Source organism: Marmota flaviventris, chromosome 7 (genome assembly GCF_047511675.1).
Source record: "Marmota flaviventris isolate mMarFla1 chromosome 7, mMarFla1.hap1, whole genome shotgun sequence".
Classification (NCBI taxonomy): Eukaryota; Metazoa; Chordata; class Mammalia; order Rodentia; family Sciuridae; genus Marmota; species Marmota flaviventris.
Window position 1 is genome coordinate 68,123,702 of NC_092504.1, and position 27,511 is coordinate 68,151,212.

Genomic DNA, 27,511 nt, shown 5'->3' on the forward strand with positions numbered 1-27,511 from the left:
TGAGCATTCTGTATTTTTATTTGCTAAGAATGGCAAGCCTACATTCTGGTCATAATAAGCACATAAACTTTCATTTTTAACCACACCATTCCCTTATCCATTCCTGGGTGGGTGGAGAAGAAAGGAACACAAACATAAGAAACAGTGGATAATATTTAATATTTGTCTTGGCTTTGATCAGAAAGAAGAGAAATGGAGAAGAAAAATAATACCTACATGATTAACATTTTTACCCCATTAGGGCAGTTAGCTATTATCTACTTGCAGTTAAAATCTGTTCAACTGAGACTATCAGGTTCTTCAGAAACTTCAAGTTCTCTGCTATGGTTCAGGAGGAAAAGAGGTGACAGGAAATCATGAAATGGGTAAGATATGAGTTTCTCAGATTCTGAGCCTTCAATGTGGGCACAGTGCAGAGAGAGCACAAGAGTCATCTGATAGAACTTAAGACAGTGGCTTTCAGACCCACTTATCCCACTCCTGAGAATATATACAAAGTAAATAAAATCAGCATATTCAGGAGACTTCCCACTCCCGCATTCATTACCACATTATTCATAATGGGTGAGATATGGAGTTGACTTAAGCGTCCATCAGTGGACAAAGAAAATGTGGTACACACAAAATGTGATACTAGACAGCCTTAATGAAGAAGGAAATTCTGTCATTTGTGACACGAATGAACCTGAAGGAAATTATGTGAAATAAGCCAGGAACAGAAAGACAAATATTGCCAGGCACAGAGGCACATGCCTATGTAATCTCAGCGGTTTAGGAGGCTGAGGCAGGAGGATCTCAAATTCAAAGCCAGCCTCAGCAACTTAGCAAGGGCCTAAGCAACCCAGTGAGGACTTGTCTCAAATAAAATATTTAAAAGGGGGGCTGGGGATGTGACTCAGTAGTTAAGTACCCATGGGTTCAATTCTTGGAACCCAAACAACAACAACAAAGACAAATACTGCATGATCTTTCATGTGGAATCTAAAACGCTGAACTCAGAGACAGACAGAATGGTGATTACCAAACCAGAGGAGGGTGGGCTTTGGGGAGATGGTGATCAAAGGAAAAAAAATTCCACTGAAGGATTAAGTCCATATTTATTGTATTAAAATAATGGCTTTTAAAATTTAGTCCCATCAAACATACTACAGAGTAAGAAAGGTCTAGATATATTTTAATTGCTAAAGTGAAACAATGCCCCCTGCAACTTAACCATTTTCTGTAAGAATTATTATTATTAGTTGGCAGTGGTGGGGATTGAACCCAGGGCACTGGGTAAGTGTAAGTGCTCTAACACTAAGCTACATCCCTAGTCCTTCTGTATAAATCCTAGAACAGATGGCTAGCGTTCAAAATTCTAGCAGCTAGCACTTGTAAGTCTCAAATAACAACTTCATTCTTTCAGTTAAAAGTCTCAAAGACACAAAATCAAAGAACTGTTGTTATACTACACCTTGATAATGAAGAAACCAATATATGGAGGTTCATTTGTCCAGAGTCACACAGCAAGTAATCAAGTCAAGATTAGGTGGACCCTAGAATCAAGGCCTTATGCATCTGAGAATCCAGAGTTACAAGGGCTGACAAGCAAACAGTCCTTATGGTCTACTAGGCTCTGTTAAGTGTTTCTTATACAATTTTATATACCTTTTAAATATTGAATTCCCACACAATTTTCAGATCTACTATCCCTATGCTGAGAGGCATTATGTAAACTCACTGAAGACCATGCAATTGTTAAACAATGGGTTAGAAGTTTCTTTTGCTTCCATGGTATGCTGACGGTCTGACTGTCTTCTAACCTCTTTTTTGCCTATTGTGGTTTCCACTTAGGCCTTTGCATTTGCACTTTCTCCCTCTTCCCCCCTCCCCCCGACCCCCCGTCCCCCACCCCCACCCCTGTCTTTCTTATTTCTCCTTTCTCCCTTTCTTTCTTTTTCTGTTACTGGGTATTGAATCCAGGAACACTGAGTCCACATCCCCAGACATTTTTTTTTTTAAATGTTCTTGCTAAATTGCAGAGACTGACCTTGAACTTGTGATGCTCCTGCCTCAGCCTCCTGAGTCACTGGTAAGTGCCACCACACCCAGATGCACACTCATTCTTGGAAGGATGTTTTCCAGTCTCTCTACTCCAGGCTTCGCCTCTAGGCTGTCAATTCCTCATCTTTACCTTCAGTCTTCGTTCCCCTGCTTATACCAAGTCTCACACAACTCCCGTGACCTCAACATTTTCACTTCAGTGTTGGATTATTATCTCAAAATTTGAATGCCCAAAATAAAATAACTAATAGTACCTGGAACTTACTAGGTAGTTCAGTATTTTTTTCTTCCCTGTCTTCCTCCAGTTCTACCTATTTGCTTCCAGGAATGGCCCCAGCAACCATCTAGCTAACCAAGTAGAAAACATGCCCATTGTTCTGACACCCCCGACTCCTGTCTCCATATGCAGTTGGTCGACAATACATTTTGATTCCACTTCCTGTTGTCTCTTAAATATTTTGTTCTGAAATGAGAAATAATTGAGATTCCATGAGGTAATAAGAGTGAGGCCATCTTCTCTTAGGATTAGTGCCCTTATAAGAAAAGATACCAGAGAGATTTCCTTCCCTCTCCATCATGTGAGGACATAGCAAGAAGGAAGCCAAGGAGAGGGCTTTCACCAGAAAATGATCATGCTGGCACTATGGTCCTGACTTCCAGCCTCCAGAGCTTTGAGAAAAGAAATTTCTATCATGTGAACCACCCAGTTATTTTGTCATGGCAACCAAAGCTAACAAAAAATTTTGTACTGAGAGTGGGGTGTCTTACAGGTTCCTAAAAATGTGGAAGAGGCTTTGGGACTAGGGGATAGATAAAGGCCAGAAAAACTTTGAAATGTATCCTAACAAAAGTTCAGATTGCCATGAAGGGATTATTGATAGAAACATGGACCATAGAGGTGATTCTAATAGGGCTCAGGAAAAAGAGAGAGAGAGAGAGAGAAAGGTTAGAGAGAAATCCTCTATCTTGTTAGAGATTATATAAATAATCATGAACAGAATGTTGATAGAAATAGGTGAATGTTAAAGTTCATGCTGATGATGCCTCAGAAATGAGGAATGTATATTATTGGAAACTGGAAGAAAGGTGATCCTTGTCATAAAATGGTGAAGAAGTTGGCTGAGTTGCTGTGAAGAAGTTGGCTGAGTTGCATTCTAGTGTATTGCAGAAGGTAGAACTTGTGAGTGATGATGTTGTAAGTAATTGGATATTTAGCTGAGGATATTTCTAAGCAAAATACTGAAGGAGCAGTTTGGTTCCTCTTAACTGTTTCTAGTAAAATGTGAGAAGAAATGAATTGAAGAAGTTGTATGTAAACAAGAACCATAACTTCAAGATTTGTAAAACCCTCAGCTAGCCCATATTGCAAAAATGAGAAGGCACATTTGGAGGAGAATACCAAGGTGTGGCTGGAATATGACTTGATAATGAAATCGTGGGTGTGATAGTCAGCTTTTTGTCGGTGTGACCAAAATACCTGACAAGAACAATTTAGAGGAAGAAAAGTTTATTTTAGCTCAGGATTTCAGAGGTCTCAGTCCATGGATGGCAGATTGCATTGCTCTGGACTCAAGGTGAGGTGTAACACCTTGGCGAAAGGGCATGGTGGAGAAAAGCTACTCAGCATAAAGCAGCTGGGAATCAGAGAGAGAGAGAGAGAGAGAGAGAGAGCAAGCACACATGTGCCAGGGACAAACTATAAACTCAAAGGTATGCCCCCAGTGACCTACTTCCTTTAGCCATATCGCACCTGTCTACAGTTACCACCCAGTATAGTAGTCCTTTTAAATTATTAATCTACAAATGGATTAATCCACCTATTAGTTTACGGCTTCATAATCTAATCATTTCACCTCTGAACATTCCTTTGTTGTCTCACACATGAACTTTTGGGGGACACCTCATATCTAAACTATAATGTGGGGTTATACAAGCAGAAACACTCCAAATTCGAAGGTCATGGAGACAGGACAAAGTGAAAGAATGCAGTAAGATTTCTTAGATTCTATAGGACAGTTAAATAGAGATATTTTGACTGCAAACTTGTGCTATTGCTCAAGAAAGGGGAAGGTGACTCAAATATCATAGGATTGTGTCCTTCGTTTCAAAGAGTGGGTACACCAGTGTAGTTGTTCATCTATTAATACCTATTGTATTACTTATTATAGAATAATTATCTCTATACATGCTGATACTATCAAGAGATTTTGTAATCCTTTTTGGTTTTGTCTCTAAACATCTAATTGGCATTCCACATTTGTTCTCTGGATCACTAGTGGTTTGTGAACCATTATTACTGATCAATGACAAGTACAGAAACTGAAACAGATTTGATGTAAGTTATTTGTTTTGTTGTTTTTTGCTTTTTTGTGTGTTTGCTTCGAGATAGGGTCTTACTATGATGCCCAGGCTAGTCTTGAACTACTGGGCACAAGTGATCTTTCCAAAGAGCTGGGACTACAGGCATGTACCACTGTACCCAGCCCTCATAAGAGAGATTTTGTAGTTATCTGACAGTAATTATCATTGAATTTTACAAAAATGAATTTGAACTTGTAGTTTGTATGTCTTTGGGTTTTTTTTTTTTTTGTCTGCTTTATTTTTCTAGCAATTCATGTTTATTGTATTTTACAACAACAAATATAACAAATTGGAGAAAGAGGTGGTCTCTCACCACAAATAGTTTAAGAAGCACTGATCTAAGGAAAGACAGGTAATTAAATCAAGATTATAGACTCAGTAAATGTAACCTCTATTCTGGCCTGTGAGTCCTTTGAGATGATAGAAAATATGTTTTGAAAATAAATGCATCTACCACAGCACTGAAGAATAAGAGTCTCATCAGTGGGCCACAACATTTTATGAATTCTTGGAGACAAAAAAATAGGTGAATTTAGAATAACAAAGAAAAACAAAAGTACAAAGGAAAATCCCACAGGAGGAAGGCTTTTGTAGAAAACAGTTCTTCTCCCCAGGGAGTCCAAAGAATATCTAGGCTCTAGGTTAACAAAAACAAGAAGGCTACAGAAGCCTCAGGACTGCATGTGGGACACCTGGTCTCTTTCGGAGACTGGTTCCTCTTACCTTTTCCCCATACCACTATCAGCAGGGATGTTTGTCATCAGGCTAAAATCCAAACATTTATTAGGACTGTGTACATATCTCAGCAGTAGTGTGCTTGTTTAGCATTCATAAGGCCCTGGGTTCAGTCTCCAACACTGAAAAAGAAAGTAATTAAATAAACAACTTTTAAAACAAATAGCAATGGACTAAATGTTTGTGTCATCCAAAATCATATGTTGAAACCCTAACCCCCAATGTGACCCTATAAGGAGGTGAAGCTTTTGGGTAATTTGGTCATAAAAGAGGGACTCCTATAATGGAAAATTAGTGCCCTTATGTTGAGAGCCACAGTTTAGTCTGAATGACGCCTGGCATTTTGCTAGAGGGAATGGTTGAAAGGTGACCCTGCTCGGGGGGATTAGGGCGGCTCCAGGATTAGGGCGGATCCTGCTGGGATTAGGGCGGATCCTGCTGCCTCGGTCGCCCGCTACTTTGGAGTTCCTGTTGAGTTCTCACAGGGTTCTGGGAGAATTGGTGCTCTGAGTCTGGTGGAGGGAATGTGTTCCCAGGAAGTGTGTGTAGAGTGCCGGTGAGAGTTCGGGAATAAAGAGTTGCTGTTTGAACCTACAAGGCTTTTTGGCGGCTTGGTTATTTGTGCCCAGCCAGACTGCGGCACCCTTAGAAGATACAATGAGGGCAGGTGGTGGGGTAACTTTGTGATAGTGTGTGCTTAGCCTGTGTGAGGCACCGGGGCCCCTGGGTTCCATCCCCAGTGCATGCACACACAGAGAGAGAGACAGACAGGCAGACTAAAGAGCTCCTTTATTCCCACCCACTCTGTTCTCCATCCTGTGAGGGTACAATTAGAGGATGCCATATGCAAAGCAGGAAGAAGGCCCTCACCAGACCATACATCAGACAATTTAAAGGCACAAGTTAATGGCCTATATATCTCATCACACCATCCTCAGAGGAACTACATTCATCAACATATAAAAATGGGTATAATCATTTGGAGGGAAATTTAATGGAATCTATCAAAGTATTAATTGCATATTTTCTTTGACCTTATCACTCCATGTCTAAATATCTATGGAGTTGCATATGTGTTATAGGTATATGTTCAAAGATATTTATCGCAGCATTATTTTAATAATTATAAAATTTTATAATTTAATAATTATAAAATCTGTAATTGTCCATCAGTAGGGAAATGGCTAAGTAAGATGCATCTGTAAAACAAGTATATGTAATAATTTAAAATAATGAGGAATATATTTGGAAACTAATACAAAAGTACTCTGAAGCATGTTAAACAAAATTATGTTACTAAACATTACATAGGGTATATACATGTGCATTTATACTATTAAGTACATAAAAGCATAGAAAAAGATCTGAATGGAAGATTAGTTAATAATATAAGTTATTTCTGGAGAAAGAAATATGTTTCTAGAAAAATAGAAAGTGGATATTATGTTACTATAAACTCAAAGTTATATATATAAGGAATATATATATATATATTTATGGAATACATATATATACACATACATATACACATATATATGTGTATATGTATGTGTGTGTATATATATATATATGTATATATGTATGTGTATATACATACACACATATATATATATATATATATATATATATATATATATATACACATATATATTCCATAAAGTACCTGGAACTGTGTTATGACTTTGTAGATAATCAATACATACTTCTTCCATAAATAGATGAATCTATTGAATGAAAACAGATATACATTATTACTCTGTATAAAGTACAATTTCCAGATGGGTAAAAGTATAAATTTGATACAAATATAAAATGAACACATGACAAAGATTTTATTTAATTCATTAGTTAATGAGGGAACCAGAGAGATATTAATATTAGTTCAGAAAGGACTGTAATTTAAAATGATTTATATTCTCTATAAAACAAAAATCACTTACATTGATATTAACAAGAACCATATGTGTGGTTATTAGTCTTTCAGAAACTAACTTTAAAACTAACCCTTATTTTATGTACTGCTAAAATAATAAATAAATACTTATGCTTGTAAGCTTTCCATCACTGTGACAAAATACCTGAGAAAATCAACTAAAAAGGAGGACAGATTTATTCTGGTTCATAGTTTCAGGATCTCAGTCCATGATTGCTTGGCCCCGTACCTTTGGCCTAAGGTGAGGCAGAACATCAGGATAAGAAGCAGATTTGGCAAAGATTTTCACCTTGTGGTGGCTGGAGAGCAAGGTTGGGGGGAGGTCCCTAGTATCTCCTTGAAGACACACTTTTAATGACTTTTCTTCTACTAGATTCCATAACATCCCAACAGTGCCACAGGATGGGGACCAAGCGTTTAAGACAAGGGCCCTTGGGGGACATTTGAGATCTAAACTATAGTAATCAAACTATGTTGCAATGTTTTCTTATCACAAACAGCCATGATGTTTCTCTTTCTGTATCTAAGAACCTTGACCATTACCTCTGGATTTCAGAAATTTGTTAAACCAGATAATTGGTATGATTGGAAGAAACTTAGTGATCCAACCTTCCAAGGACAGTTACCAATCTGTTCCTCTTCAAAAAGTACCTAAATCCAGCCATAGTCAATAACAAAATACATGAATGCAGTATCAAAGGTGCACATGTACCCATATCTTTTTATGTATTTTAAACTATAACACTTCTATTTTTGCTAAAATTATGCACCTTATATCAATCACACTTAGGTACATCATTCTTTGACATGATTTGTGAATTTACAGATAGATTATGCTGCCTATTTTCCATAGGAATTAAGTGGCCAAAATATAACTTGCCTAGAGTTATCAGGATTTGGTGAAGAAGCTAGAAATGTAAGGAATTCCACACTCATTATCTATATACATATTAGTAACTGATTCCAGTTGACAATGGGAAATGCCAATTTCATTGATTCCAAGGATAAGACACAAATTATTTTGGTGGACTGGTGATTTCTTTGTTCTTGTTTGAAAAGTTACCCTACCCCAGTTCCTAATTTCTACCCTCCTCCCCAAAGCAATAATAAAATATCCGTTTTTTTCTTTAAAGTTTTCTGGGATATTTCAGTGAGTTTGGAGGTCTAATATTGTTCTCCTTGGGGAATTCAGTTTTCAATAATATGAATAATTATTATAAGTAACATTTATGTAGCCCTCCACTATGCAGATGCTGTTCTCAGTATTTTACATATTTTAACCAATTTCATCATCATAAGTATGCTAGAAGGATTGTATCATTACCATTATCCTCGTTTTACTATACATGAGGACACTGATACACAGAGGGGGTTTTGACACTTGACCAAGGCCAGTAGGTAGCAGAGCTGGGATTTGAACTCAGGCTGACTCCAGAATCCATGTACTTTATAAAAACCCCTCAGGTGTTAGTAATTTCTGTTACTGTTCATTTACATCATGGACCAGGCAGAATTTGAAGTATTCAAACTTACCTTTCAATCCCATATTCGATTTGTAAACTTGTATATCATTCTGGGTCTCAGTTCTTTTTCTTGTAAAATGGGAATAATATTTGCAATGGCTATTTTATGTTGAGTCAAACAAATGAAATGCTGTATATGAAGGTGCTTTGTGAAGAGTTATTACTTCAGCTTTGGGCATGTAATTTAGGATGTAGCTTCAGCTGCCTTTGATGAGAATGCTGCATGAGCTAAATTATTTCAAAGCTAGAAGATGGCAGAACTATGGCCTAAACCCAAGATTGTCAGTATATAAATCCCATGTTTTTAACTATACCATTGCACTTTCCTCCAATGCCCTCTCACTATAAAACTTGATAGTATACTATTGTTCTTCTGTATAGTTTTGTTAAAGATAAGAAAATACACATAAATGGTCCCTCAAGTTTTCCCCACAAAATGTCTCTCTGGTAGGCCTAAATTGGCTATACCTCTAACTTATATGCAGAGTTGACAGAGGGCAACAGAGGAAAAATAGGCCAAGCAACAAAAGCTATAATGTGGATATCCAAGTAAGTGGAAATGGTTGGCTGAGGAAGATTCTTCTTCCCTTGGCAAACTGGGGACATTCCAGCCAGGCGCCTGTGAGCCTCTGATGTGGAAAGCAGCTTCAATGCCCACATGAGAGGGGAATGATTATCAGTCCGGCAAACTTCTGAGGGTACTCAGAGAGGAATGATAACAGGTCTCTCCGTTAAAAGAGAAGGTAAAAACAAAAAGTCTAGGGGCTGGGGTTGTGGCTCAGTGGTAGAGCACTCGCCTAGCACATGTGAGGCGCTGGGTTCAAGCCTCAGCACAACATAAAAATAAATAAATAAATAAATAAATAAATAAATAAATAAAGGCATTAAAAAAAAGTCTAGCTAAAACAGACACCATACAAATAACCATGTTAGCACTCTCTCTTACCCCTCTGGCAAATCCTTTGCTAAGAGTTATAAATAATTCCAAGACCACCAAAGTATAAATCTTTAAATCACTCAAGAAATATGTATTGGCTAAATATCTCCTGTCATTAAACTCATGCTTGTGCTTGGGGTTTCCTAGAAGTCCTTTACTAGGTTAAATTCTAGTAAAATGAATAGGTGAGACCTTAGAAACTATTGCATCCCAGATTCTGTATCATGGAAACACAAATGCAATACATTTGGAGATCTTAAATTCTCTGAATGAAAAAAAAGTGGGGGGAGGGGAAAAGGAAAAGAAGAAGAGAAAAAAGACATTGGAAAAGTATGAAAACATTTCGGCAAGGCCAGTTGTGCTTGAATATACTGTAATAGATCTTAAATAAAATGCAGAAATCATTACTAGAACCCCTTTAATATATATCAAAATTCTTTTTCTTTTTTTATATAAACTATGAAGAAAATTAAGTACTTTGTAAGTCTAACATAGATCCTTTTATTAAAAATGTAAATACTAAATATATTTCCCTTTTTATGCTACATCTCTGCTGCCCATTCATTTCTTCATTCACTTCTTTAGCAAACATCTCTGACCACTTAAGCTTGGTGGGGCTGGCCCTTGGGTAAGAGCTTCAATTGTGGTTCTTGCTGCCTGGGCTCAGTTTAATTGCTCAACAGAGGCAATAACTATAACGAAGACTAAAAGAAAATGCTATCTCAGCTAAAATACAGGAAGTGGTGGAGCTTAAGGAAGGGGTGAGGTAAAGGAGTAAAGCACTCTATTTGGTGTTCTTTGCACTGGTTCTGTTTCCTGGGTGGAGAAATATTATTTCTCTTCCATTTTGAGCTACTGTCCTCTGTTCTTCCCTCCTGCCAGGATTCTATTTCTCTTGCTAGGAAGGAAGAAGAAAACCAAAGGAGCTAAGGGGTCGACAGGGTAAAAGGGAAAGAGGAAGGTGTTCAGTTCAGGTAGCTTGCTATGCTGGGTCCCCTTCTCTTGGAGTACTAGGGAAAGGAAGGGCTGAATTCTGATATTGTGAGAGTTGGAAGGGACCACGGAAGTCATTCTTCTTGTTTTATAGCTGGAACCATATTGCCTAACCATTTACCAAAGGACACCTAGCCAATTAGGTGCATCAGTGGAACTAGAACCCCACACTTGACTTCCAGGGAGGTTAGAATGGAACACTTTTCATCCTTTGTGCTGTGGGGTAGCCAGAGATGGAAACCTCACTACTGCCTTTAGTATTCTCTGTAGCTATTACTTTGGCTATCTTCCTATTAGGCAGTCCTTCATTTCTGGTCCTCCAAAAAGAACAATTGATTAATCTAGTCACCATAATCTTCTGTTCCTAATGACAATTACATCATGTTCACATTTTTCATCTTGTCATTTTTGTTACTCTTCCTGTAAGTTAATAAGCTATAGTTTCCCTATATTCTTTTGAAAAAGTAGCAACCCAAACTGAACTCACAGCTTTAAAAAGTCTGTTTGGTGAAGTATAATGGTGTCCCTATGTTCTGCTTTTTAACGCATCCTACTTTGTGACTTTTGGTTTTCTTCTCTCTCTCTCTCTATTTTTTTTTTTTTTTTTTTTTTTTTTTTTTTGGTGCTGGAGATTGAACCCGCGGCGCTTTACCACTGACTTACACCCCACACCCACTTTTTAAATTTTGAGACAGTCTCACGAAATTGCTGAGGCTGGTCTTGAACTTACAACCTTCTTGTACAATCTTCTTGCCTCCGTCTCCTGAGTCGCTGGGATTTCAGCCTTGCACCACCGCACGCAAGTAAGGGCATTCTTCTTGAATGCTGTCCTGTGTATGTGAAGCACCCCCCCTCCCCTTTTTGTCATTTTTGTCACGATAACCAGGTGTCAGATACATGTCAATAAAACTAATCACCTTGTAACAGAGTTTGAACTGGAATTAATGCAGGTGTTATGCTCTGTTTCAACTTTAGCAGCCCAAGGTCCATAACTGCTGAGTCTAGCTGGTTGGCAACTGCACCCTAGGCATTTAAGGCTTTCTCAGGACCCTACGTGGTGAAATTTTGTGAGACTCAGAACTGAATTTCTCGAAGACAGGACTTATGTTTGTGATTAAAACTCTTGACCAACCCAGACCCACAAGCCCAGCAAGGCGACTGTATCTCCTCTTTTCAAGGTGATGAAACAGGGCTGGAATGCAGCGGAGCCAACGAGTTTGTCCTGCCAGACAAGTTTTTGCTTCTGGACGCCTCTGAGCCTCCGAAACACCGCAGTGTGTCAAGCTGAGACGGCCGCGGAGTCCCTTGAAGGGAGTACTGCTGAGCACGGCCACTGTTTACCAGATTTACCGTGCGTCTTAGAGTAGTTCTTCCAGCTCTCACAGTAACTCTGGGACGAGGCTCCAAGTTCGCACTCTTCGTTGCACGCGCCGAGCTGATGCCTCCTCCCACTCCCCGACCCTTTCCGAGCCCCTCAGCCTCTCGCACCTTTTTCAAAGCCCCCACCTGTGCGCGCGGAGACGGGGGCGGGGCCGGGGGGGGGAACTCGGAACCGTGACGTCACCGCCGCGAGGGAGGCGGGGCTGTGGGAACCGCAGTGCAGCGCAGAGGGGCGGGGCGGGGCGGGGCCTACGGCGCGTGACCTGGCTGCGGGAGGCAGGAACCCGAGAAAGGTGTTGGGGGGGGCCGGGACCTGCCGACTCCGGAGTCCGGCTCCGGGAGGCGGGGCGGGGAGTGGCCCTGCCCAGGCTGCGGGTGCCGGGCGAAGCGCTAAAGCGGGTCAGGCTTCCTTCTTCTCTCCTCGCCTTTCCTCCCCTCCCACCTGGGCCTCTGCGTGGAGACGCGCACCTGGCAACGGGCGGCCGCGCTGCGTCCCCGCCTTCTCCACTGGGCCGGGTGCCCCGAGCCTACCCAGCACCCCGAGGCGGTCGTCGGCGCCGCGCTTCCTGGAGACGGCCTCGAGCGCTTGCTCGTTGATGCCGTTTTGGGGGTGACCCGGCGCAGCACGGCTGCGGCTCTATGGTGGGGGGGTGTTAGGGGTCGCGGCTCGGCTGGGCGTCGAGTGCGCGGCTGCGGGGTGGCAAAGCGGCCAGCGAGCAAGACCCCGCGCGCGCCTCGGATTTCGGGGCTCTGGAGGAGGCCGCCACGGCTGCGCGGGAGCGGGAGATGTTGGAGCTGAGGCACCGGGGAAGTTGCCCCGGCCCCGGGGGAGCGGTGGCGCCGCCACCCCGCGAGGGAGAGGCGGCTGGTGGGGACCACGAAACCGAGAGCACCAGCGACAAAGTAAGTGGAGCCGCGAGAGGCACTCGACCGCGTCCCGGCCGGGTCCTATTTGGGGCTGGGACACTTGGGGGGCGAGGATGGTGCCCACACAATGTCAGGTGAAGGTGCGGGTCGTTTGCTGCACCTTCCTGTCGGTGTGATTTTCTTTTCTCCTTTCCCCTGTGGGTCGAGAACCCGGTCCCCGGTGACGGTGCGTTTCCCGGGATGAACGCCACGCTGCCAGTATAGCTTGATACATAAACTTGGCCACAATTATCTTCTTCCCTATTCCAACTCCCTTATTTGAGGTCTGGGACCGACGCTGAACTCAGGATGGAGCCTGTCACCCTATGAGCTGCAGTTTTCTGATACCTGCCACTTCACTTCTTTTTCTAGTTAGAGGGGGCAAAGTTGGGCTAAACTTAAAGACTTGCATCTAACATGTCATTGGATCTTGACGGTGGAGGATTAGCTTCTTGAGCTAACTTGGCGCTTTCATTTCCTATGCCCTTTCTTAGTAATAATAGATTTTGGAGGTTTGAGACTATCTCGTACACGTGATATACTTGTAAACTTTCAGCCTCTTTTGAGTTCACCAGCAGATAGTGCAGTTCTTCTGTCAATAGATTTCATTACCCGACATGGTAATTCATGAGGAATTTTCACTCCCTTTTCTGTAGATTAACTTGCTTCACATTTAAGAGTAAGTAGAGGTAGGACTACTATTCTATTTAAGCTAGAAAAAGACTTCCAGTGTATTTGGTAATATAGTGGTGCAAGTAAGACTTTTGAAGAAGTGCAGTTTTATGATCTTTTGGACTGGATAATTTGGGAACTTGAACCCGAGAATAGATTGTTTTATAAAACCTTCTGTTTGTAAAATTCTGTTTTGTTTGAGAAACATAAAACATGAAACTATTCTAGAAGCATTCCTTTTTTTTGGAAGCAGGTATCTGTATTGCAGTTTGAATTACAGAAGTGAAGTGGATTGCCCAGGGTCAAATTCAATGTCTTTTGGAACTAGAACCTAAGTTTCCTGATTCCTTTTCTTTTGGTTTGTACCATTACTTAGACTCCCTGACAGTTCTGATTTGGGAAAGGTTCCACCTGAAAGTTAATATTGATGAACTTGATATAACCCAAGTTACAAAGCACTGATAAGAAAATATCACATAATATCATGAAGCAATAAATGTAACAGTGATTTTAGGACTGAAACTTCAGAATCAATGTGATGACATCTTATTTTCTATTCTTTAATAGGGGGTGGAATAAAATGAGAATCAATGGTAGAACATATGTATCAAGGAATTACACAAAATATAACAGTTTCCAGGTACTGAAAGTTGAAGTTATAAAGCTAGAAATCATGATCCCAGAATAGTCTTTGTGAAAGCTGCCTTGGAAGGCCAACCAAAAATAGAATTAATTAGGTTGGGATTTATTTTGTTTTAGCACTGGTATACTTTATTTTTAAAATTTTATATCTGTTCTTTTTAGATATATATGACAGTAGAGTATATTTTGACATACATACATGGAGTATAACTTCCCATTCTTGTGATCACACATGATGTGGAGTTATACTGGTAGTGTATTCATATATGAAAGTTATGACTGGTATACTTTAAAAACAAGGAAATAGCAGTTTACACATGTTGACTTTCATAACTGGAGAAGCTAGCAAGCTTTTATTAAAACATGTTCTGGGAGCCATGTGTAAAATAACTTTTGAATTAGTTTTATCTTTTAACACTATAATGTATTTAAAATGGAAACTATTTCTGTGGTGTGATTTGACTCATTAGAACTGTTTTTTATAGCAGTGACTGGGTACCTCACAGCTTATTTAGTTATTTATGAATGCTCAACTGTTGGCTTTCATTAATACATGCCCACCTGGATTTTGTTTTTTGAGAATAAATGTTACCATATGTAACCTGTTTTGTTAAGCTTTCTTAGACAGTGTAACTCTACCTGATGTGCAATCATAAGGATGAACATATTCAAGCTGTGTTAGAATATTGCTGTACTTTTAGATTCATCATAAGAAACTCTTGACCTGGCAAGCTTTGAGACGTTGAACTCTTATCCTCTATCTGTCTTTTCTTATCAGGGTGTGTATTTGAATATACCTATATTTTCAGGTCAAGGGCTATTTTAAAATCAGTTTGCACATTGGAGGCTGGTTAATATTTGGTCCATTTAAACTCTTTAAGTGCCTTTTCTGTTTAAGTTCCAATAAAGGCAAAACTCTTAGGGAATTAATGAAAGGAGTGGAGGAGGTGTATTGTATTCTGCTATTATTGAACACTCCCATGCACTGCCATTTTGTAGACTTTATAGTGCTGTTATTAACATGACATTCTCAATTGTTTAGTCCTGTAGATTTAGGCTGAGAGAAGGCTTTGTGCTCCAGAGAATTAGCAAGTAAAAAAAGTGCTTCTTACCTGCAGGGTAATGTTCCCAGTCCTTAAGTGCTGGGTTGGTACTTGAAGATGACAGGGACCACCCTCTCAAGGAAACCTCCCCCACAAGACATATATGAGTTAAATTTATTAGACATCTGTACAAAGCTCATTGTTAACATGGAAGGCCTGGCTGGACTCAACTTGGTGGCTTATAGGAAGAGCTTTAAAGAGGAAATAAGGATGGATTGGGAATTAAAAGACGCCTGATTGCCATGACTTGAGAGACTGAGACAGGAAGATCATAAATTCAAGGCCAGCTACAGTAACTTAATGAGACCCTGTCTCAAAATAAAAAATAAAAAGAGCTGGGACTGTAGCTTAGTGGCAAAGCACCACTGGGTTCAATCCCCAGTATGAGAGAGAGAGAGAGAAAAGATAAAATGCCTGGGACTCAACCAGGTAGAAACAAGGGTTGAGGCAGGGTGTTCTAGGCAAAGGGCCTGTGGAACTGTTCCTTGAATTGGCATTCTAGGCATGGAAAACTAAAAGTAGATGGGAAATCCTGGAGCCTAAACTGCATGTTTGGGAGGTGGGTTCAGAAGCTGAGAGTCTTGTGAAGATATTGGGCTTTATTCATGGACTCTGGGAAGCCTCTGAAAGTTTTTCAGAGATAATAGGAAAAAAGTGCTTATTACCTGAGGGGAAATGTCCACAGTCCTTAAATACTGGATTGGTACATTTCTGTGGCAGTGATCTGAGGAAAGTCCTGGAAGGAAGAATGATCTACCAGAAAGAAACTAAATAGAAGGGTATTAGAAATGCTATAGATGTGAGTTGATGGGGGCTGATAAAAAAGTCTAGTAGGGTGGTGAAATTGGGGTTGAGAGAGAGGATATTTCAAATACTGATGATGGGACTTAGACAAAGGTGACCACAATAAGACTAATAAAAGGACTTACTGGGAGACATATTTTGATAGGTAAGAGACTTTCAGGAAAGAAGCAACAAGTATTGGGAAGTTGTTTGAATTAAGAGTGAGTTTGGAAGAACTCCCTTGGGCTGGGTGAGTCATTCTCCAAACTAGGGAGGTTGAGAAATGGGGCCTAAGTGAAGGGTAGGTGGTTCAGTGTGTGATGGAAGCTGAAATGAAAGGTCCAGGTCTCTGTGGATGCCAGTTCCTTATTAGAGAGGGTGAGAGAACTGAAGATGGAGCCCTGGGGGGTGTCCATGTTTAGAGGAAGGTTGGAGATGCAGGGAAGTAACCAAGATAATGAGGGTCCTGGGTGCAAAAGGAGGAAGGATTACTAGGAGAATATTATTAATAGTACCTAGGAGTAAGGGGCTGAGACATAGAACAATGAGGTTAGCCAGCAATCTTAGTAGAAGCCAGGTTTCAGATTGAGGAAAATGAGAGGAGAAATGTTGGTAGTTACTGGTAGAAAGTGATAGTGAAAAGGAATACAGGATAGCAGAGAAGACAGGAGGATCAAGTGAAGATTTTTTTTCCCCTAATGGAAAGGAGATATGTTTGTTTGAAAGACATCAAATGAGGGTGAAGGTGCTCATGAGAATGGTTAGGCCCCAGAAGAAAGAAGGCAGATGTGGGGTAGAGAATATAGTTGATAGTGATATGCAAGGAAAGGAGAGGTTGCATGCTCATATCTTAAGAAAAAAGAGCAGGAATGGAGGGTGAGCATAGAAACATTTGAAATCCAGAAGAGGAAAAAATCCAAGTGTTGGACTGGGCCCTCAATTTTCTCAGTAAAGTAGGTACTCAGAACCAATGAGCTTCAAGGGGTCTTGGAAATGATTTAGTTTAAACTGTAATACCTTTTTAGTGTAAATTTTAGGGAGCATGATATGAAATGACCAAGTAGCAATTAATAGAATTATCAAACCGAGTGAAGATTCAGTTGAACACAAACTTGTTGTGTGCTAAATTAGCATAGTTCTTACTTAACCCAGCAGTAGGTCCTAATATATGATGCTTGTGGGGTGATTTAGAATTCCCAGAGTACTTCTTTTATTATTTGTTTCTCACAACAAACATACATGTTAGAAATAACCCAATTTAATCACTGAGAAGATGGATACTGGGAGCCATTTAGGCCTGGGAATGCCTGAAGGTCAAGGATACCTTAAGTGTATCCTTGCATAGCCAGGATTGAAGTGTTTGGCCACAGGTTTGCGTGGTTGGGGAAGTGGGCTCCTGAAGTGATTGAGGGGGATTGAGCATTGGAAGGACACTCTGTGACCTGAGTTAGTAGACTGAGAAGTGGAAGAGAAGGGTGTTCACCTTGAAGTTGTGGTGTGCTTTCAGACTAGGTCCTTGGGGTGCTTGTAGTAGATTTTGGTTTATAAAGTTGAGGGGGGAAATGATCTGGAGATTAGTTCCCTTCTATCTTTCCCCATTTGAGATTGTGCAACTTCTTTTATAATTCTGCTAATAGTATTTAAATAAATTATACATTTTGGAACAATTTAGATTTACAGAAAAGTTACAAAGAAAGCAGAATTTCTGTGTATTCTTCACCTGATTTTCCCTAATGTGATTATATCTTATGTAACTGTGATACATTTGTCAAAATTTTAGCAAGTTACCACAGGTGTAACATTGTTAACTAGACTACAGAGTTCATTCAGTTTCACCAGTTATTTCATGAACATCCATCTCACATTGCATTTCATCTCGTTTTTTGACTAAGCCTTATTTTGTTTTCATAAATAACTTCTTGATTTTGGCACACTTCACTTGTCTTAGTGTCACAAGTAAGTGTAATGAACATTCTTCTATGTTTTTCTTCTAGATCTAGGCCATTCTCAACCTGGATGCTCCCTAATTATTGATCATTTTTAGTCAGTATTACCACCTAAATAATTTTCCATGATTTAGCTTTTATTGCTTGTAGCTTTAGGGATAAGGGGAGTTTCCTTACCACTGAAAATTTGACAATTTTGAGCCTTTGAAAAACTGACAATTATGATGAATGTGATGACATAAAATTTTGTATTGTGCATAGGGTTATCAGGTGAAGGAAAAGTAATAATGCCCAAATCTAGTGCAACTTAAAGGTTTCCATACATTCTCCATATGAGGAGGGGAAATGTGCAGGCAACCTAGGGAGAGTGAATGATTTTGGAAAGAGGAATGGGCCCTCAGATGACCAAGTAACACCCTGTCTGAGACAGATGTAAAGTTCAAGTCTCTTTCTCCAATTGGTGTGTAGATTGTCCCTGGTAGGCTTGAATTCCAGGGAGGGTTTTCATGCAATTGGGTTGTAGTCTGGAGGATCCCTTTTTAATCACACAGGAGAAATTCATGGAAAGCCCTTCCCACCCCCCCATACCCCCCCAATATGCTGTTCCCTTCAGTTTGAAAAAATACCGTTGCCGCATATTTTGGAATGACATTTTTTAACTATCTCATAGCAGATTCATTTTATTTAGTATCAGTATTTTAGTGCTTGTTTCTCATATATCACCAACTTAACCAAGTTGACAAGACAGTGGGAATTTATGGCTTACCACGGTGAGGAAGAACACCCACCTTCTGCAAAGCCTTGATAGTGTCTTGAGAGTGGGAAAGCCAAGAGATATTTAATTGAGAATTGGAACTTTGACTTCAGGTACACCTTTCAATATGGGGACCTGATTAGATTGGGTAAAAAAAAAAAAAAAAGAAATCACAATTTAACAGCTTTGGATTTATGAAAATAGCCAGGCAAGAATTTTGAGGAAATAGGTTTGATGAGTCGAAGGATAAAATCAGTACTTCCTGTTGAAGAGTTGATAATGTCTTTCCTTTTCATCAGAAAAACAGTGACCTTCTAGGTAGTAGTCACTTGGATAGTAAAGTTATGTGAAGAAAATCAAATTCTAAAGTCACCCTAACATAGACAGTAAGCTATATGGAGGTAGAGGTGGTAGTTCTCACATTTTAAAGTATATTTTATGTTATATTTGTGATTTCTAAGGAATAACCTAGTGTTACTATATGGATTTTTATATATAAACACTTATGATCTTGATTTTGAACTTTTTTTTTTTATAATTCTGAGAATTTTTCTGTAGGATGTCATCAATTGTATCAGACTTAGGATGTGCCCTGCACTGGACTTTTAGGTACAAACAAATTTTGTCTGTCATGAAACAAATAAAAGTGAAACAGTTGGGCTGGGGTTGTGACTCAGTGGTAGAACACTTGCTTGGCATGTGCGAGGCACTGGGTTCGATCTTCAGCACCACATAAAAATAAATAAATAAAATAAAGGAATTGTGTCCATCTACAACTAAAAACAATAAATAAATAAAAAGTAAAACAATTTTAAGTAGTCCTGGAAAATTTTTGTAGAGAACATTATATACATAACAGTTTACTCTTTATATTAGTTTATGCATATTCATTTTTGTAAAATAGATTTTCACATGTTATTTCATAGATGGTGTGGTTAAATATAAGAATCTAGTGTATTTGTCTTCCTTTATTCTGTATTTGGAGATATCTTTTTTTTTCAAATATGGATTTTAATTCAGTACAAGTAAAACAGGTAATTTAGGAACATAAGAACATATTTCCTAAGGCTTGATTTGTTTTTATGCTCTTTTTTTTTTTTTTGTACTGGGGATTGAACTGAGGGGCACTCAACCACTGAGCCAAATCCTCAGCCCTGTTTATGTATTTTATTTGAAGACACGGTCTCACTGAGTTGTTTAGCACCTCATCATTGCTGAGGCTGGGTTTGAACTCGCAATTCTCCTATTTCAGCCTCCAAGCAGCTGGGATTACAGGCATGAGCCCCTGAGCCCAGCTGCTTTTTGTGCATTTTGTAAATGGTTTTTGGATGCCTGCTCTAAGCAAGGCTTTACTTCAGTGTCACCTCTTTTGTGGCTGTTTATATTTTGTACCTTTGAGAAGGGTGGAACTGTGTTTTGCTTATTGCTCAACAACTAATTTTAGAATTTAATGATTCTTGGATTGTGGATTTTCATTGCATGGAATAATGATTATAAAGTATTTATCAGTATAAAATAATTTTTTCTTTGCAAAATACTTGCTTATACAGAATACCAGTTTTAAGTTCTCAACAATTGTATAGATAAAGGAGATAGTCATAGTTTACATCGAAGAAAACTAAAATTTGAAAGCCTTAAAAGCCCTGTACAGTATCAGATTGTATTTAAAGCTGGGATTTATTCTAAATTTTCTGACTAAAACCTATAAAAGATCCTATCATTAGAAAAGGGTCCTAGAGAGTTCCTGAAAGTGTGTGTGGGGTGGGTAACTCTACTCAGGGCAAGTGGGATCACTGACTTACATTACAGAAAAGAATTCTAGCACATGTCAGTTGAAGCACAAAAAATTATTTAGGAAAGCAAGGAATACACATTCAAGGGGAATGGGGGCCATCTCAAGAGTGAGAGACCTTTTGGTGTTCTCAGGTTCCTTTTTATTTTTTTTAATTTTTTAATATTTATTTTTTAGTTTTCAGCGGACACAACATCTTTGTTTGTATGTGGTGCTGAGGATCGAACCCGGGCCGCACGCATGCCAGGCGAGCCGCTTGAGCCACATCCCCAGCTCCCTTAGGTTCCTTTTTTAAAGGAGAGTTGGTGAGGGATGGGTATGGGAAGGTATATGGGGGTGACATCAGTCTGATCATTTTCAGGATCCTTAAGTCCACTAAGCCAAAGTGACTGTGGGAATCCACACAGTGGATAATAGAGCATTTACTTTATTTTAATTAGTTCTTTTTAGATATACATGACAGTAGGGTGTATTTTGACAATAAGCTGTAGGTTCTTATGATCCCACAGGAAGGATTTCAGACAAGTTGCACAGAGTAACAAGTAAGAGTTCTTAGAAACTGAGAGTATAGCTGTTCAGGACAGGCACTGAATAGTCTGCCTCTAGGGAGGATGGTGTGGCCCTTTTGTTATTTTTAGGTCCTTTTGTTTTTGCCTTAGTTTCCTTTTCCCCTGTAGGTGTTTACCCCTCAGCAACCTCTTTTTTTTTTTTTTTGGTGAGGGTCACATGACCTGGTCTTGAGGGTTGGAGGTGAACCCATCTTGAAACAATAGTTTCCTTAAAGGGTTGTAATTAAGTCTGGCTGGGGGAGGTTTGGCACTCCAGTTTCCATTTTCTAGATGCTTGTCTGTTTTGATAAAGTTGTTTAAGGTTCCCTTCTTTGACCTTTGACTTTCTTTGAGGTGTGTCTGTTACCACCCTTCATTTCCTTGCCTACTCAGTTGCTTGTGGCTGATGAGTTAATTGATAGTCTCCATTATCTGACTTAGTAGGTCAGTATGCTCCCAGCAGAAAGCAAAGGTCCCCTAAATTTGTAAGTTTCTTAAAATGTCATATTTCCTAACCTATTTATTGGTTGGCTAATTAATAGATAAATTTTATAGGTGGATGACTTATAGGAACTTTTAAGATTTATAGGTTTCCCAGAAATTTGAGAGTGACAGTCCTGGGTGAGAGACTGAGTTGATGAGTGACAGGCCTGGAAAGGTATAAAGAACCCCAGATTAAGGTTATATTTCTGGATCCTTCCTTTATGTCTCATTTCTACCTGTAAAGTTTTAAGTTTTTTTTTTCCTATCTTAGTTTAATGTTTTAAAATTAATTAAAACATTTGCTTATGAAAAACTTTACTCTGATGATTTTGTTTGATTTTGGACTAATTTGGCCTTTCTGAACCTATGAAATATTGGCATTGAATTAGAAACTTAATAGAAAACCTATAATTTTGTGATTTTTAGGCAGCTGGATTTAAATCAAACAAAATTGTTTTTAGTATTTTCTCAAAGATTGATTAGGAGAAGAAATCATTAGCTTTTACTTTGTTTTGTAGTTGTTTATACTTTGACTCATTTATTTGGGAAGTGTTTCATAACTTAATGAGAATGACATTGCAGTTTGAAGTGATTTCAGATATGGAGAAGAATTAATTAATCACTATATGGGAAGCAGATAAATAGCTTCCCTCTACCCTTCTGGGTTCTTTGGTTGGGATACAAATTAAATGACAATAAGACATATTAAGAGCAGAAAAGCCATAGTTAAGTACATATATACACATGGGAGTTTCATAGAATCTGAGACTTGACAAAGGGTGAGATGATTGATGTTTTCATAGCATCCTGAGCTATAAAAAAGAATGGGGGCTTGGGTTCCTAAGGAAAAGTGGAGACCAGTCCAGGTAGGAAGGCTGAGAGGAGGAAATGCAGGGTCTCTGGTGACTAAAACTTGTCTTGGTAGGCAGATAAAGTATCCAGCACTGTTGTCTGTGAGCTTCTCTTCTTCACTAATGTTAAGTATCCTTAATAGATGTCAGTGTCTTTTATGACAGGACAGCTTTTCACAGCCACTACTGTGTCTGCAGTTTCTTAGAATAAGCAGCTCAAGATACGGCATAGAAGCATATTTTGGAGTGTTATCTTTTGGTCTTCTGCAGCCATATTGTAGAGTTGTATGCCCCAAGCCCCAATATGACCATCAAATGGTTATTGACCATTCCTGGGGTTTGTCAGACTTAGTAATGTGTCCAAATGTTTACTTATTTTCTTTTCCACAAAAAAGTCAGTTATTTTTTACATCATTGTCATTGATTGCTTGTCTGCTAAAGACTTTGCCAGCACTAATTTTTAATTTTCTTTTAAATACAAAAGCAAGGACACAGGATGGGAGAAACAGCGTTCTGCAGGAAGAACTCATTCTTATGGAAATTTAAGCACCTTTTTGTAAACATTGAAGGCTAGGAAAGCAATGTTGCTGTCTCCTTCTTGTCTAAGGTTGCCATTCCTTTTATTGGCCAGGACCCTTGGCTAGCTATTTTAAGATCTCAATGTGAGGCTGCTGAACCAATCTGACTTCATCATATGTTTGGCCCAGGTGTGACCAAACACCATGGCAGTTATGGCTGGGCTCATTGCCATGTTCCTGTCCAAGCAGGCCATTTCAAATATGAGGTGGCATTGTAGGACCGTAAATATTTATATTAAGCCCATCGGAGATTTAATATTTCACCCTAATATACAAAACCCAGATCCGGGAAACAAGATTAGACTATTATCTCTTTCAAGATTGTGTTTTTTATTTTCATTCTACTCACTGTGCTCATCTTTGAACTGTCTCAGGGTACAGATTTGAAACAACTCTGTGGGCCACTATTCATGTAGAACCCAATGTAGACAGTGTCTCCTGGCATTCTACATGTGATAATCTTATTTATAATAAAGTATAATGGCATTTAATAAATTTGGTATTGATAACAAAGGATCATATTTAAGGAACACCTAGGCCCCTATCCACTACTCACCTTGGTGACTAATCTTGCCAGAGGTAATCAGAATTTCAATGTTATATTCACTCTTTCCTTCCTTCTCTTGATAGGTTTATAACATGTTAGTATCCTGAAATATTATGTTGTTTAGTTTTGAATATTTTCTTAGTATTTAATATACCTAAATGATCATTAGCACTTAGATTTAGCAATTAAGATTTTGCTAAATTTGCTTTATCCTATCATATGCATTTTTAGTAAATATTTTTTGGTGAGCATTTGAAAATAAATTTCAGACATCTTAGCCATTCACTTTTGGTAGTAATGCATGCATGTCTTAAAATAAAGTTAAAATAAAGACATTCTTATAAATAGCCACAATACTGTTATCATATCTCTAAATTAGATTGTATAGCTGTATAGTATAGCTGGGAATAGTGGTATGTGCCTGTAATCCCAGAACTCAGGCAAGGGATCACTTGAACCCAGGAGTTCAAGACAATACCAATATCCCATTCTGAAGAAAAAAAGTCCATTTTCTTATTTTCCTAGTGGCCATCAAATGTCTCATTGTTTCTTTCCTCCTAAGTCAAGATCCCAGCAAGGTTTACACATTACAGAAAATATTTGGGAACAGGTTTAGTTATTCTTCGTTTGTATACTTGTTTTCCTCTCTGATGGAGGCAAACATTAGCATTAATATTATTGAAGAACTATTGGTATTATCTTTGTTGGCCCTGAAAAAGTGATAATGCTTACAGCAAGTGAGCATTAATAAGTTCTCAGGTAAAGTACAAATTTATGATCATAGTAATAATTCACATTTGAAGAAAGCTCATCAATTTTCTCAGTGTTTCTGTTTTTCCATGACTTTTTTCCTTCAGGTATCTTTATTCCTAATTTGGAATTTAAACTTACATAAATGATGCAATAATACATAGTTTAATCTTATATGTGCTAGAATGATCTATGAATAATAGAGAGATCAGAATGAGCCAAAAATTTAGGAAAAGTCTGAGATCAGGCCTTGAAATTAGATAGGATTTGAACATTGAAATAGCCTTTAAGAAATGGCAAAAGATAGTAAAAACAGTGATGTTGCTGACTGGCAGACATGGCCTGATTTCATTTGAGAAAACAGATGATGGTTATCGCTCACTCAGCATGTGGGCTAAGACTGAGGGTGCACAACCCACTACAATGTGGCAGAGAGTTAGGTTGCTGGAGGGGCATATGGGAGCAGCATGAACTGGTCTGGGAGCTCTGTTCAGTAGTTTCTTATAACTACTATAATAAATCATCACAAATTTATTGTCTTAAAATAACACACACTTTGACTGTCTTACAGTCTAGAGCTCAGTTGTCTGAAATATCAGTTGTCTGTCACCAGCATGAAATCAAAGTATTAGTAGGACGGTATTTCTTCTAGGCATACAACTCCAAAATATGACTGTAGGAGACCAAAAAATAACACCCCAAAATATGCTTCTTCCATTTATAAGAACTCTTGTAATTATATTTAACCTACCTGGATAATCCAGGATAATCTCTCCATCTCAAGGTCAGTTATTAGCAAACTTGATCCTGTTATATTAATTCTCCTTTTCGTTGTAACTTTGTAGGGTCTGGGACTAAGACATATCTCTTAAGTGAATGGGCAATTAGTATGTCTTTTAGAGGTTCCCTGAAGAAATGATACCTAAGTTGGTATATCATCCCCCCTTGCTTTTTCTTCTCCTTATTCTTCTACTTCTTCTTCCTCCTCTTCTCCTCTCCTTCCTCCTGCTCACCCCTCCTTTCTCCTCTTCCCCTTCCTCCTCTCTCTCCTCTTCTCCCTACCCTCTCCTCCTCTTTCTCCTCCTCCTCCTTCTTTTCTTTCAGAAATTCATTAAGGAAAACATATACACATTTAGGAGAGAACATGGGCTATCTCAAGGGAGAGCTATCTTTTGGGATAAAGTAAGAAATACATATTCAAAGGGGGAATGCAGGCCATCTTCAGAGGGAGAGAGACAGCTAGAAGTTCAGTTCTGCAGAGCATGAAATGGCAGGTGGTATGGCCATAGCCCTAACTGGAGATTTAAACCCAACTTCGGGTTTAAATCCCAGAGGTGAAGACTGGACTTGTTCTTAAGTAGTGGGGAGCTACTGTGAAATTTTAAATGGGAGGTTGGCATAATCAGATTTGCCTTTTGCTCATGCATTTTATGTCTTGTGAGACACATCTGTTTTTTTTTTTTTTTTTTTTCCAGGCATTGGGGTCTACCATTTAGCATGATGACTGATCAGAATATTGTGTGGTATGCTGGATGATCCAAACCTCTCTTTTTTGTGGGTAATAGACCAGGGCTGCAGAGAAGGATTTGGAGCACCATTTCTTTTCAGTTAAATTTGGAAAAATAAGGAGGATTTATCCATTTTAATTAATAAGTGTATGATAGGACCATAGTTGATGAAGTAGTCAGATTTTTATAAAATACAATGTTACTAGGTTCTTTGACCCTTCCTCACCCTCAAAGAGGTTTCAGAACCACCTCCCCACCCAGTCCCACTCATGGTTCACAGAACTGCTAACTCACTAGAGAATACATCAAGCACAGATAGGAGCAGTTCTCTCCTGGGAAAAAGAAAAGGAATCCACACCTGCATGGAAACAACAAAGAAATGACAGAAAATACTGAAATCAGGAGCACAGCTTAATGTTCTTTCAAGGAAGAACTGTTTGAAAAGATTTTTAACAGGCACCTCTGTAAAGCACAGACCTCTGTGGTGCTTGCAAGTTTCCTTTTGCTTGATTATAAATTCTAATGTTGAGATACAGGGAATAGTGTGGACTTCAAAGGATCCACAATGGAGAATTTAACTGGTTTCCAACTCACTTTTTTTTTTGGGGGGGGAGGGATGAACCAGGCATAAAAGGGGTAGGAAAGTTTGTGTGATTTAATATATTTTTCTGGGTTTCATTCCAAACTGGTACTTACCTTCATTGTTGCAGAGACTTGTCTTTGGAGTCTTTGTCTTGAATGAACTGGATCCTTGGCTGCCTGACCCCCTGTGCTTTCAATCCTGTTCTTTTAGTCTCCAGCATTAGGAGCTACCTCAGCCCCTTTTCCTGGACCACTCTTTAAGAATCATCACTAGCTATGACTTTGTAACAAATATCACAATGATATTCACTAAATTAAACACACTTAAAGTGCTAAGTTTGTTCAGGCTGTTATAACAAAACACTATGGTATAGGTGGCTTAAATAACAGAAATTCATTTCTCATAGTTTTGGAGGTGAGAAGTCCAAGATGAAGGTACTAGTCAGTTGGTTCCTGGTGAGAGGCCTCTTCCTGATTTGCCATTGAATACTTACTTGCTGGGTCTTCCTGTAGTAGAGACAGATTATCTCTTTTGTGTTTTATAAGGGTACTAATTTCATTCTGGAGGTCTCCACCTTTGTGACTTAATTACTGGCCATTCCATGTCCTTGTCACATTGGGAATTAGGAAATTAGCATATAACTTTTGAAGGGACAGAAATAGTCAATCCATAGCAAGTACAATTTGATGGGTTTTGACATATGTATACCCATGAAACCACCACCATAATCAAGATAATGAATATCATCTTCGAGCACCAAAAGTTGTCTCCCTTTCATAATTCTCCCTATATCCCTAGGTACACACTGATTTGCTTTTTGGCACTAGAGATGGAATTTACTTTTTTCTGGAATTTTTTATCAATGGAATATTATATACATACATATATTTACATATCTCTACATATACATATCACATGTCCTTTTATTCATTTTTTGTCATTTGACATAATTATTTTGAGAATCATCCATGTGTTCATTTCTGCTGCAAGAGAGAGTAGTCCATTATACGGAAGTAGCACAATTTGTTACTTCATTTCTTTGTTGGACATTTGGTTTGTCTCTAGTTTTTTGGCTATTGTAAATACAACTGCCATAAACATTTGCATACAATTGTACACAAAAGGATATATATATATATATTGCTGGGAGTGGTGGCACA

General features: G+C 38.9%; 1 protein-coding gene across 1 annotated transcript in view; it reads left to right on the forward strand.

Annotated features, from left to right (window-relative positions):
• The first annotated feature begins 12,691 nt into the window (after window positions 1-12,691).
• The window catches only part of Cds1 (CDP-diacylglycerol synthase 1), a 64,049-nt gene continuing 49,229 nt past the window's right edge, over window positions 12,692-27,511 (forward strand). The window contains exon 1 of the mRNA XM_027939815.3: window positions 12,692-12,808. Within this exon, the coding sequence (XP_027795616.2) occupies window positions 12,692-12,808 (117 nt within the window). The remainder of the gene's footprint in view (window positions 12,809-27,511) is intronic.